Source organism: Falco rusticolus, chromosome 6, assembly GCF_015220075.1.
Source record: "Falco rusticolus isolate bFalRus1 chromosome 6, bFalRus1.pri, whole genome shotgun sequence".
In the NCBI taxonomy this organism is placed as follows: Eukaryota; Metazoa; Chordata; class Aves; order Falconiformes; family Falconidae; genus Falco; species Falco rusticolus.
The window spans coordinates 41,976,314-41,990,181 of NC_051192.1; the positions used below are offsets into that span (position 1 = coordinate 41,976,314).

A 13,868-nucleotide genomic window follows, 5' to 3' on the forward strand; every position below is an offset into this window, starting at 1 on the left:
AGCTGACCAGGAAAAAAGGTAACACATTTACAAAGCACTAAAAGAATGAATAAACCTGTTGTGTGAACCTCAGCTTCTTCAGAAATAAATTAAATGAGAACAACAGAAAAACTTTAGGCTTCTTTGAAGGAAGTAACTTGAACACAACAACATCCCGTATCGCCCAGCTTACACCTGACTGCAGTGCCACAGCTATTGCTCAAAGGACAGAGCGAAGCCCGTCACTGAATCAGCAGGATTCCTCTGGTTTGATTTTGCTCTGGCCTTCGCCGATAAGAAAATAACGATTTCTTGTTTTATGCTCCAGTGCCAAACATCATGAAATGAATAAAAATACTTAATTTCTCCTGGCTATAAAAGGAAAACAGCATTTCTCAGCATTTGTGCCTTGCCCTGGGCTAGAGAGAAAGAGGATCTAAGCTTTATTATTTGTATTGCTGTTATGCCTAAGGGCCTCAGTGCCTAAGGGCCTCAGTTACAGTCACTAACTCAAGGGGGGCTGAACACGAACATGTGCAAAAAAGATGATCCTTATCTTTGGAGGACCTACAATTAAAATATAAATGAACAGGGAAATACAGACAAAAAGAGAACAACAAACCTTCAGGTCTTACTTTAAGGAAGGTAGATATTTTACCTTTATACAGGCGCAGGTTTTGTCCAGATTTGTTTGCAAGAGCTATGGATGCAAAATGTCCAGAGCCTTCAGGCATATCTTCTGCTGTGTCTGCTACTAGGTGTTGACACAAAGCATCATCTAAATAATCATCTTCATCCTCCACTATGTCACCTGAATTAAAATATTAGACCACAAAGAACTAGTGAGCAAATGCATTCTCTGTCTCTACTACCAATCAATGAATTTAATATACAGGTTGTGCAAACTCCTTGTGTAATCTGTGTATTTCATTCTATACAGACAACTGCATAGACATTGGATTTTCTAACAAGTAGTGTAACACTAAATTGGCAGGACAATCTAAGCAACAGTTCTCTGCCTAGGCACAGTGCCAGGTCATGGCTTTAGTTATAATCCTATTTTTAAGAAGTGTGGCTTCATTACAAATTAAGATACCACTGACACTCATATATAACTTCTCTGTGAAGCCAAAGTCAGTGAAGGAATTTCTCACAACTTAGCTTAGAAACCTGCTGCTTACCTTCCGAGTCATAGTCCAAACTTGAGAAGTCAAAATTTTCTTCCAGAAGACAGGAATTTGCTGTGGGGGACATGGGGACAATGCTGTCCCGTTTTCGAGCAATTTCCTCCTGAAGGCCCTTTAGCCAGTCCTTAGTCTTGGGCCGGATCTTCACTGTTCTGCCTTTAACCTAATGCAAAGAAAGAATTGTTTCCCCTTTGCCAAGCAACTTCACGAAATGAGAACACCTGAACAGAGTAAGCAAGTGCTGCCAGTCCAACTGCTTGAGAAACCGATGCAACTGAAGCTTCATTTCAGAAGCTAAATGAAGAGGAAGCACTCCTCCTACCCCCATAACCAAGTTTTCAGACTGCAGCAATATTCTTGAAAGAAAATTAGCTTCACAGCACAAACACATTGCTGCTGCATTTGGGAAATACTTGAGAAATAGGTGAAACATCTAATATCAACAAAACAATACTGTGATTGTAATCATGGTGTGGGACGGTTCCATTTTTGAGTCAGTAGCTTTAAGAGTTTGCTATCTGATCCTGCCATCTGCAAGCAGACTTCTTGCTCAGAAAATCCTAAATATGACTGTTGATGTATATGGAAAGTATATTATTAAACAGATTAAGGCCACAGCTGCTTATATGTGTTGCTCCTTGACATTTGGGGCGAGATGTATCCAAGCCAGCAGCTTTGGCAGCAAAATTAGTTTGCCAAGCTCCCAGCACTTTCACACACTGTGCACATTTTGGTCTGTGCTATAAATTAGATTAATGAAATGAGCCAAATTAAAAGATAAAACTCCAAATAAGAAAGAGGAATGAGAGTTAAATCCATTACTTCAATGTTAAGTTTACAGTGCAGGTCCACAAACAGTTTTGTCAGCATAAATGAGGGGGTTGATGAGTTTTAGAGTATGTGTGTGGGAAGGAAGAGCAGGGGATGGGAAGGTAAACGCCTACTGCTAGTGCTGAATTTGCCATGGAGGCCAATGAATCATGTTGTTCCAGCATGATAGAAGAAGTTTATTTGACAGACTTAAGAGAAACAACAAAATTTCCAAACCACAATTGTGAGAATGCTTTGGCAACAGTATGAAGTCACACATAATCTCAGAAGAACTGCTTTAAGTGCCAGAACAGTGACTGAGTCCATGTATTCTGCAATGGTATCAGAGGCCAGATCCTAAGCACTGCTTAGGAGTCACCTCCTGCCCTCCTGAAACTGAAATACTGCATTAAAACCTCAGCGGCTGTGAAAGCCAAGGACTTTGTGAGCACTAAGTTTCCCTGAAATAATACTAATTGATTTAGCTAGAAACTCAACTATCTCTTTTCTAAGCAAACCCTTTGAGAAATTTGTCATGAAATTACTATAGGTTTAAAAAAGTCTTACTTTGACACCATCTATATCCATAACACGAAGAGCTGACTTGCTGTCTGCAAATGTCACCAGCATTTGACCTCCACTGATCCTAGTGAAAAAGGCAGAGGAGAGAAAACAGTGCATTTTACTTCACCGTTGAATAAAAAGCCTTAAAGGCAAGCATGATAGTTTTGTATAGCTTTGTATTTGGTTTTAATTATATTTTCCCCACAGCTACTTTTTGGGAGCAAGTGATCTATGAATTCCAGTTGGGCACTTCCTCTACCCCATCCCCCCTTGTGTGATACCCATACTCCTGCCATACTAACTTCCATGGGTCTGCATATCCCTCACCTCAGAAGACATTTGGTGTTCCCAAAGACTAGTATACCATCAAGCTCTAAAGCAATTAAAACCAAAACAAAACCACCAAAGCATGTTCTTTTCTTGCTCCTTTTCTTTGCAAGCAAGGTGTTCCTGCTTCTGTTCCCACAGGGCTGCTTTTGAACACTCAACTTACATTTGGTATGTCATAAAACCATACAAAACAACAGGTCATCAGTTTTCACCATTAATAAATGGGTCAAATACAACATACACAAGTTTCTGGTCTTGTTTTCCAGGTTAGCTGTCAGACCTTTTGCCTATATTTCTCAAAACAGAAGCCTTGTAGCTATGCTGGAGTCCTGTACAGAATCAACCAGAATGAAATTAAACTGCTCTGCCAGAAGGTATCGCACTCTCCCTCTCAAACTTGGTAGGTGATAGAACTGTGAGAAGCTGTACTATTAACAAATAAGCAAAATGACCCCCAAAAGAAAGGTGAGCCAGCAAGGAAATCCTAGTGAGTGTGAAAGAGAGCTGGAAGAGAGCAGACCTACTCGGAGAAAGTGAAGCAGGGCCCAAGGACCTGCCAGCAGAAGCAATGCATGGCAATGAGGCCTGAATTTAAAGGTGATTATTCACATCAAAGCTTCTGCTTTATGGTGCTGTACTGAATAAAATTCTCCTTCACTCAGCCAAGACAGCTGTTAAGACTATTTTTTTAACAGGTTGAGGAGAGGTAGAATATATTAAAAACACTTGTATTCAGCATACTATTTTCTAAAAAAAGTTAATTTTGTCAGGACAAAAAGGGGATTTCTAGTCTGTGTGTTTGAATAGATGACATGCCATTTCCGACCCCAAACTTACCTGACCAGAACAATAGTGCCATAATCCTCAAACATTTGCATAAGCTCTGTACGCAAGTCCTCAGGGAATTCATTTTTCTCTTCAGGTGTTGGTGATAGCAGATTTACCACTACTGTGGCATCCAGTGGTCCCTGGAAAGATGACACTTCCTGGAAAACACTGTCACGGGCTGCTTGATTAACTTCCTGAACTTCCACTTCTACAATAGCTAACACTGGCCTACAGAAAACAGGAAAAATGCTGATTTAAAATTAAGATCAACATCACCCAGTAGGAAATGCTTATATAAAATTAAAATCAATGTCAAGCAGTAGGACAGGTAAGCACTTAGTTGTGTGAAGGACAAACAGTGTATTGTTTAAACTCTATACATCTATGGTAATTTTTAACTCCACAGTGTAAAATCTCATTGCAAACATTTAATTAAGCCTGCTATACCTTAGAAGGAAGTGATTATTATGTATGTTCTACATAGACAGAGAAGTGAAACAAATTACTTAAGGTCTCCCTGCAAAGAAGTGCTGTGGCTGGCAATACAACCCAAAAGTTCAGAATCTGGTGGACTGTTTCATTTTCCCTGCAGTGGAAGAACATGCCTTGAGCACTGTTAATTATGTTCACAGCCTTGCATTAGCTCAATCTAATAGTGAGGACTGTAAAGGAATTCAAATAACAATTGTCTGTTGTACTTCTGGCAAACCTGCCAGTCTGAAAACATCAGGATGCTTCACTCGTTATCAAACAGCTGTATCCCAAAACATCTATAGATCAGGAGGCAATACATTATTTTCTGTTAGACAAGGCCACATAAAGATGTCTTTTTCCAAAAACTAAGGACAAGGTACTCTATAAGAGTATAATGTGATTATGTAGCAAACATATATCAACCCATCACGTTATAATCAGCCAACATCCCAGCTTTTTCAGCCATTTTTTACAAATTACCTCTCTGTGTATTGGATCTAAATAAAATTGAGAAAGCTGTCTGAAAGAGTAAAGCTTGTCTCACATCAGTGGATGCAATCCACATTCTCAGATTTCCACCTGCAAGCACACAGAGCAGTGGCTGTGATAGCTGCTCTTCTGTGTCAAAATTTCCGCCTCCTACTTACAATACAGGCTCTGGAATATGTATTACCAGAACATATGAAAGCAACAACAGCAGAGCTAGAAAGGAATAGTAAAGGGAACAAAACATATAGGAAGTGTTAACTATTTCTAAAAGCACTGTGAATCATAATGCATTTCCATATGTCACAAAGATATAGCTAAGCCCTTTTTCCAGCACAAACCTTGGGAAAGCAAACCTGCTGACTGTAATTTAGAAGCAGGTTTTTGCAGTCAAGCTTGCTGAAACAGAAAACCAATGCACAACAGCCATGTTTCACAGATTGCATCCTCAGGGTCCTATATAATGAGTGCAGCAGTTCCACCGTGCTTTATGGAACACAGCAATGTCAAAGCCTTGACACAGAGAAATTGATTGCAAGAGGCATGCTCTTCCATCGCTGGAGGAATACAGAACAGTCCTCGCATACAAGAGCAACAGTCCTTGCATAAAACAGTGCCATGTGAAGCCAGCTGCTGTGGGTCACTGAGCAGGCTGCTATGAGGAACAATACTGCACCATTTCCATAGGGCACGCAAGGGACAAAGATTATTCTGAACGCAAGGGAGCTTTCAACGTGGATTTATTACAAAATCTGTTTCAGAGACATGAAGCAGTGAACAAATTTAACACAGGTCATTCATATCCCTAAAGAGAAGTTAATGATATGGACCAACCAGAGGTGCTGGTCTTTGTTTTTTCCTCCCTCCTTCCACTTCCACTTCAAAGGGAAGCCCAGAAGCCCAACACTTCACTACTCTGAAGAGGTCACACCAGGCGCTACGTACACGGCTTATACCTCTTCAAGCCACACAGTCCCAACCTCCTCCTCTCCCACAGCAAGTTGAGTAGATGTCCATCTGAGCAGCTTGTTTTGGTATTGGAGCTTTCCAAAACCAAGCAACAAAGTCCTCAGTTTTCTATACCTGTTGCTGTAACTTACCCAACCCTTGCTGAGATCACAGTGCAGCAGAAATCAATACAGGACCATAGATACTTGCCACTCAGGTACAAAACCCACCATGAAGGGAAAAGAAAACACCAAACAGATACTGAACAAAGACTAAGGGTGTAACTACTGTTACAGTCAGACTCAATCCCTCACTGAAGATGTAATTCAGTATGACACCTTCTAACGCAGCAGCCCTTTCTCCGATTGTTTTCTTAGGAATTTACCTGTGGTCAGATGCTTGCAGCTCTGCTCTCCCGTAGTACATCAAGGCTCCAGGGGTCCAGGTGTGCCTGATGTTAGTTTCAGCATTCAAATCACTGTCTAGAAGATTGATCTCTCCAGCTATGCAGCACAAAATATGATTTAAAACTCACACAAAGCTAGTTTTACTAACAGTTAAAAGCTATTTTATTAGGGTGCACATCACAGATCCTAGTAGTGCGAGGTGGGGTTTTTTTGTTCTTGTATATACCATTCATACCCAAGAAATGCTTGTGTCGTAAATTTTACAAGTTAGGGACTATGAACAAAAATACAGAAAGGACAGGGAGTGCCACAGAGACAGCTGATCACTAGAATAAGACACCTGCAAAATGGTTAATCTGAATGTCACCCAATCAATTACCTGTACAATCTGGGATGACCGTCATATTAGTATTTCTCCTCCTGCCCCATTATTGTGCATAGAAACAGACACTGTACTTGCAAAATACATCACAAGTCTGAATTAATACACAGGGATTGGAGAAATAATATACAAGAGATGGGAGAAAGGAAACCCATGCAAATCCAACCTCCAAATACTTCTTTCGTAATGCATTAAGGTGACAGAAAGTACTCCAAACATTATGCTAGAGTGAGGTATTACATTGCTGTCAATAACGGAAAAGTTTTTAGGTCAATGTTTGGACTATTGGGTAGCTGTCTCTTTATTCTGTAGAGTTGAAAATAAGTTAACAGAGAATATAGTGGTTTTGCCTAACCACTCGCACTGGGGCTACACTTTCTTCTCAGAAGGCAGGTAGTCCTCTAACCTATAGCAGCAAAAAGAAGCAAGACAAAAGAATTAAGAGCCAGAGGCAGAAGAGCTTTGCCACCAGCAGTAAAGGAGAGGAACACTGGTAGCAAACTAATTACAAAAGCTTTGCAGGGCTGGGAAGGTGGGCAAAGAGACAAGGGATCTGTTATATACCCACGTGAGCTAGCACAAGCTCTAAAGAAAGGAGCCTGCCTTGGCTCTTGCAGACCAGCTAGATAGATCCTATGTTCTCTGTGTACTCCATCAGCTAAAGTCCTCCCAGGGGCAAGCCCTGCTATGCAAAATAAGGAATATGTATTGAAAATGCTGAAAGGTTTTCTTTCTGCTAAAACGGAAACAGCAGCTCAAGAGGGCTGTTTTAACTTCCTTATTATATCTCATACAGTTTTTCTTTCCCAGATTATACCTCTACCAATGGTTTAAGCTCCTCATTTTCATTTTTTATTCCTTAAATAAGAGTGAATAACTCTGCAAGACATTGACATGTACCCTCTGATTGCCCTAGTTTTGCTCTGTAGTTGTTACTCATGGTATGACTTGGATTCCAAGCAGAAGTTGCCAGGCATGTGAAAAATCACATCTGCAGGCACAAATCAAATTATTTCTCCTGTGATTACACTTTCAATATGATTTTTTTTCAGATTTTATAAACATTGGGAGATAGATGCAACTGCAGACTGAGAGAATTATGAAAACTGTCCCTGGATATGCAAAGAAATACTCTGTATTTTTTTATTGTAACTTTTGAGTAACAAGTGAAAACAGCCCTTCTGTTGTGCTGGCCACTCATGATCTCAAAGTACTTTATAAGCACTAATGAATGAAATCTCCCCCAATTCCAGAAACCTTCAGAAATATTCCTAAGATTACAGAGGCAGAAGAAATTACAGAAAAGTGCTTACACATCTACTGAGGACAACAGTTATAACCATCTAGTTGTTATAACATGGGAACTTTATGTGGACTAATGATTCTGTTGAAAAGCAACAGAAAAATCTCTAGATTGCTACACCTGGATTTTTTTCAGAACCTCAGCGAGCTCTCGGCACCTTTTCAACCTGTAGCCTGAAGCCGTTGTTCGCACACTGAAGAAGAAAGGGTTCTCTCTACCTCTGCAAGTTATTCCAGTGAAGCCAAAAGAACATCTGCTTGAGGAAAGCTACTGCGGTTTGACTAAGCCTATGGGACACGCCTAAAGACAGCTCTCAGCCCAGAACTCCCTCCCTCCCTTCCTCACCATTTACTAGATTAAATCCCCTCATGTGGGTTCTGGATGAAATCTAAAACAACTTTCAGATAAAGGAGGAGGAAAGATCCTACGCACCTGTTTTTTCAAAAGGCAGTTTCTTTCTCCACCAAAGCACTCTGTCAGTCCAAGCTGGGGTTCTGCACTTATCACTTGTGTCATAAGCCTCTGAGCCAACATCGTATTTATATGTTGGTCCAAAATTAATAGTCCCTTCATGGAAGTCTTTAAAAATCTGTGAAAAGAAATACCATCTCTTTGATTAAGTTACAGACGAAGTAGGTGCCATTGTGATATATCAACTTCCTTGCACACAAACAACACTCCGATTTTTAAACAAATTACTACATTCACATACTATGAACAAGGGTCTCAAAATGAAATTTCTTTACGCTCTCAAGGAACTGGACCAAGCCAACATGCAGGTATTCAAGAACATGAGACACAGTGCCTTACTTTTCCACTGGATTTTTGCTGTTGTAGCTGATCAAATTCCAAAAGTGTCTTCCAGTCCTGACGTTTGAGAAAGTAAAAGACTTCCTCATAGGTTAGATCAATGCGATAATTAAAATCACCACACCAAAAGACATAGTCATGTGAGAACATGCTCCGCCCCTAGTTCAGATGTAAAAATACTGTTAGTGTTAGAGCACATTCATGAAAACACCTTTTAGATGCACTGAAATATACAACTCAGTCCCTCTGAATTACTAACTACTGGACCTACTTGTTAAAATCCATCTTGTGCTAAAATAGAATGGTCCCTTCACTGTCTTTTGCATCCTGCTGAACTGAATTTTGTAAACAAGAGCATCAGACTGCTCCGTGTTTCCTGAAGGTATGTCTAAGCTGTGACACCAGCTTTATAGTCACAATTTGGCTATCATGAATATTAAAAATATATTTTTGTTTCCCTAACACATTTCACAGACACATACATATTCTAAATATAACACAAAATGTGCTTCTGGTACCAAGGCACATTCAGCAACAAAGGTCCTGAGTAACAACAAGCTCCAAATTTGATCTTATTGTGCACATCACAGTTTTGTAAATGTATTGAAATAAAACATTAATGAAAACTCATTCCAGTTATAAATTTAACATTCTATCCTCTAACTAGTTTTCCCCCCTGCCCAGTTAAGCTATAAACCTCTGAAAGGGAGATTTGTAAATGAAACGTTCCAGAGCTGTGGCCATCACAGCACTAGAGGGCACTCTTTATATGCATTATACACAGCTATTGTATATTTACTCTAGCTATTGTAAATGTAAAGGACGTAAAATAGTTAAGGAGGTATTAGAAGGAAAAACTACTATAAGCACAACTTTATGGCCATTTGGAACAGATATTCTATGCAGGATATTCAGACTGTCAGTATTAGTTCTTACATAAAACAACTGACTGATATGCTGCACGTGCCAAGCCTCTAAACCTTGTGAACAACAGGAAGTTAAAATTTTATGCTTTGCAACCTAAATGTCTTTTTTTTCTGACTAACCAGAATACACAAACTGGTCTGTTCCCTCCCTGGTTTAGGACCTCTCCAGAGAGGCCTGAGAAAGAAAGCATTGCAGCAATTAAAGCAACCAACATTAAGGGAAGCGAAGGAGCACTGCTACCAAACCCATGGGTTATCTACTGGCCTGAGGAGAAAAGTGTGAAATAAAACACTAGGGTGGTTGATTTGACATGGTTTAGGGGAAAAGTTACTCATGCCGACCAATAGTGCCTACTTGCCACACTCAGAAAAGTCAGCAGTTCCTTGATAGCGGCACATTCACAAGAACAAAATGAAGGGGACAGAAAGTACCATATCAGTGACCAAGAAGTGATACATCATACCTGAGTGCGAGCAGCTAAAGCACTGACGTACTGAGTGGAACGGATGGTCTTTCAGGAACCCTTACTATCTACTGCCAGCCAGAACTATTAATATATCATACTCTCCAGCTCTAACCAGTCACCTAGATCTTATCCATGAGGCCTTACAGATTTGTCAGTTAAGTTGCACTATTCTGAAAGAGGGACTTAAAATTGCTCAAAGGCGAGGACTTTTCAAGCACTGCGACAACTGTATTTTTTGAGAGATGTAGTACTTTTGTAAAGCAAGTGCTATATCGAGTGGTATCAGGTCTCCTGTGAAACATGCTGCTTTTTTTTTTTTAAGTTTTCTTTACCATTTCCTTTTATGTCCATTCTCATGGCACTGAAATGACTTCTTAACCTGTTATCAAAGAGAGCCTGAGACCAGCTTTCATAACGTAAAGATACGGTCTTTATCTCCAATGTTTTTAGGAAACATACACCTACGCTTACCATTGGGAAGCTGAGTTTCTGTGTGATTTCTTTATAATCTTCATTCCTCTCTTTCACCTGGGTCTGCCCAGCAGTTAAGTGACTGCATATAAAGCAGAAACTGGTACTATAGAACTGAAAACGAATGCTCACTGCTCCTTTATTTCCAGCTTTTCCTCCCATTCCTGTCTTCACCGTGTCTATTGCTACATCCCTGTATTTAAAAAAACAAAAACAAACCAGAAAGAGAAAAGAGTGAAGAGCTGCAGGGACAAACATTCAATTAACTTTGACCACAACATGAAGGAAAATCCAGTTTACAATGCCATGTTTTCTCCCCTCCAGAAAGCTTGCTGCTTTTAGGCACATCTTTTCGTTTCTTGATGATGTTCATGTACTTATGTTTCAAATTAAGTATAATACAATAATAATAATATAGAAATAAAACTATATGAAAGTATCTTCCTCCCCTTTTTGTCCCTTCCAAATGGACCAGCAAGACATTATTTCTGAAATATTGGGAATGTCTACAGAATATACTTTGCAAGTTTACTTCTACCACTATCTTTAAAATAGTGACAATAATGAATTTTACTATTCTGTTTCCTTTTACTTTCGAACATATGGGAATCTGTTTTTCAGACAGTTAACAATTTAATTAGTGTTACTATGTGTTGAAACCTGACTTTGCAGTTGGTGCCAGATTTTTCAGTCAATTAAAGAGCACCAGATCATAACCCATAATTTTTTAAATCAGATGCAATAAAATCAGTGATTATTGGATGCAAGTATTTATACCTAGCTCCTAAAATGAGTTCTGTACTGATGACAAATTGCTTAGGGCCTCCACGTTGTTAATTACATAGTATTTCAATGTCATGATTAGCATACACTTTACTACAGAAAGATGACTTGGCAAAGCAGACCACCTGCTCGCAGGGTAATTTCTCCCAGATAGCCAGTCTACTCCGAGAATAAAGCATGCCTGTCTGTCAGACAATAATTGATGAGATCATTGTTGTAACCAACCCCAGCACCATGCATGTCCTTCCCAGTGAGAAAATTTTACTTTTCAGATAGAAGTCAAGCTGATCTGGACAAGAATATTACCGACTTTAAGCAAGGGGCACATGGAAACCCACCAAATCTCATTTGAGTTATTGTCAGGCATTCATGATCTGGATGATGCAAAATCTTAGAGGCTCTCTTTCTTCCCCTCCTTCATTTTCTTACACCACCACCACCACACCACCCCCCATCTCTTTTCTTTCTTTTACCTCTCTCTTTATTTTCCTCTCTTTTCCTGACTGCAGAAAAACACCAGAATACACCCTCAGGGAGGCAAAAGAGGACCATCAATGTTTTCTATGAAAAGATCGGTTTTAAACACTCTGAAATAATCACATTTTCAGTCTTTTCACTCCAAGGAGTTCTCCCTTCCTGCTGCCTGCCTACCAAACGGCTGACTGATATTCATCTGATTTGCATTCGTGGCAAAGGTTATGTTGAGATAACTCACTGCACATTCAGCTTGTATTTCATCAATCATTTCACTGCTGTATAAGCTTCAGCTGCTCTCTCATTTTCTTTCTCTATTCTCTAACTTCTGTCCTAATCTCTTCAATCTCTGTAAAGCGCAAAAGCCTTTTTCTGCACTTCTGATCATTTTTGTTTTCCTTTTCTAGACATGGGAAAGACTATACAAGCATACAGGTTAGGCTTGATTACGCCCACATAACACATAGCAGCACGTTAGCATTAAATGATGAAACTTGGTCACTAAAATCAGACCCTGCCCTTTTTCTCTTGAGTTTCAGAGGGCTACATCCAATTTCTAGCAGTCTGACTGCTGCAACAGAGCCACCATGCTGCTCTGCTTCTAATTTCCATTTAAACCATGCACTTCCTGCTGGATTACTCAAATTTCTTGTAGGCCAGGTGAAAAGTCAAAAACTGACAGAAATACTTCTCCTCTGGACTGCTTTGTATCAGCAAAAATACGTATTTTTTTAAAAATCATGTTGAAGAAAGGTTACTGGGAAGGCAGCAATGCAAGACGGTCAGGGTTACCTGGATTGCATTACTCTGCCTAGCCTACAGCACTTGATATTGCACAAGCTCCGCACTGATCTTCTCAGAAGATGAGATCAGAGGAAAGAAAGAGACAGCTTTTGATATTTTAATCACAAAACCAAGTGGCCAATCAGTGCCCCTAATATGGGGCAAAGGGCACTGTTTGGATCACTCTAGATATTAGTCAGACATTATAGATGCCCAAAGACAGTTTTGATTAATTATTCATTTCCTATCCATTTACACTTAAACTGCACAATTCTTGCCCACGACAAAGGCATTTTAATGCAGATATCCCTGTGGCTTCCTAATATTCTAGGGGCAGGGGAAGCGGAGTTTGGTCAGTCTCCAGAGACGCTGGTGTTAGTAAACTGAGGACATGCAGCTCCGCGCCCTCCTGACTAGGCACATAGTTCTGGTTCTTGTGACTTCTGGAAGAGGCAGACACTTAATGGGTCCTTATAGCTCTCACTTCTATAAAACGTCAGGAGGCAAAATCAGGTCTCTTTCCCCAATCCCCTTTTCCACCACTCTTTTCAGGTCTGGAACTAGCCCTTTCTCCATACAGAAACACTAAGGAGAGGGTTAGAAGGTAAAACTTGCCCTTCAGGCAGAGGAAGGCACTTGCCTTCACTTGCTGCTTCAAACACTCGTGGACTTAGTAGCTCAGGTCATTCCTTTTCCAGAAAGACAGCACTCAAACAAGGTGCTGCAGCCTGACTGGCCACCTGAAGCATACCCAGCTGAACTGGAGGAAGATATTCGGGCTACCTGGCCACCTTTGAGCTACCCAGGAGGATGGTCTCCAGACTACTGCTGCCTGGAAACGTGTCTCCCCCACGCTGAGCTGAGACCAGAATTCAGATTTGCATGATTCCCACCAAGCTGAAAAAACCACTCCCACCCTCTCTGGCCACACTCCAACAGCAGATGTTACTGAAGACACACGGATTTTTTTGTTTTGGGTTGGGTTTTTTTACCTGATAAAGGGGACATGATATGGTCGTACAAAGATGAAAAGACAAACACCAACAAGCTGTGCTGATGTCAGCTGAATGTAGCGATGAGTCCTGGAAATAGCTTTTTGAAGCTGCTCTCCCCACATTTTTCTGTTTGTTGTACTGGAACAAACATAAAATCATTTAATGGAATAAAAAAACCCCACATACAGTCAATAAAATGAACAGATTAACTATGCCGTAGGTTTACAGACATCCCATTAGGCTGTAGAACTGGAAGTGCTGTAGGATGCATGGCAGAGACAGATAATACCTTGTGAGCCAGCCCACGTTAGCAGGGTCAGGTTGTGAGCCCAGGCACAGCGCCCAAGTACAGTTACCCTGCTTCTGGACACGAGAGGGATTTTGTCTACTATGCATAGACGGATCCATGCTCACATTACTTTTGATACCCCCATTCACTGTGGATACCTGGAAGCTGACTG

The 13,868-nt window shown here is 40.4% G+C and overlaps 1 protein-coding gene across 3 annotated transcripts in view; it reads right to left on the reverse strand.

Moving 5' to 3' along the window:
* The window catches only part of SYNJ2 (synaptojanin 2), a 71,817-nt gene that overhangs the window by 8,811 nt on the left and 49,138 nt on the right, over positions 1 to 13,868 (reverse strand). For all 3 annotated transcript variants that reach the window (XM_037391563.1, XM_037391562.1, XM_037391564.1), the window contains 9 exons: positions 13,405 to 13,545; positions 10,373 to 10,565; positions 8,509 to 8,667; positions 8,131 to 8,287; positions 5,992 to 6,109; positions 3,708 to 3,926; positions 2,544 to 2,622; positions 1,161 to 1,329; positions 638 to 790 (listed from right to left, as the gene is read on the reverse strand). In XM_037391563.1, the coding sequence (XP_037247460.1) occupies positions 638 to 790; positions 1,161 to 1,329; positions 2,544 to 2,622; positions 3,708 to 3,926; positions 5,992 to 6,109; positions 8,131 to 8,287; positions 8,509 to 8,667; positions 10,373 to 10,565; positions 13,405 to 13,545 (1,388 nt within the window). The remainder of the gene's footprint in view (positions 1 to 637; positions 791 to 1,160; positions 1,330 to 2,543; positions 2,623 to 3,707; positions 3,927 to 5,991; positions 6,110 to 8,130; positions 8,288 to 8,508; positions 8,668 to 10,372; positions 10,566 to 13,404; positions 13,546 to 13,868) is intronic.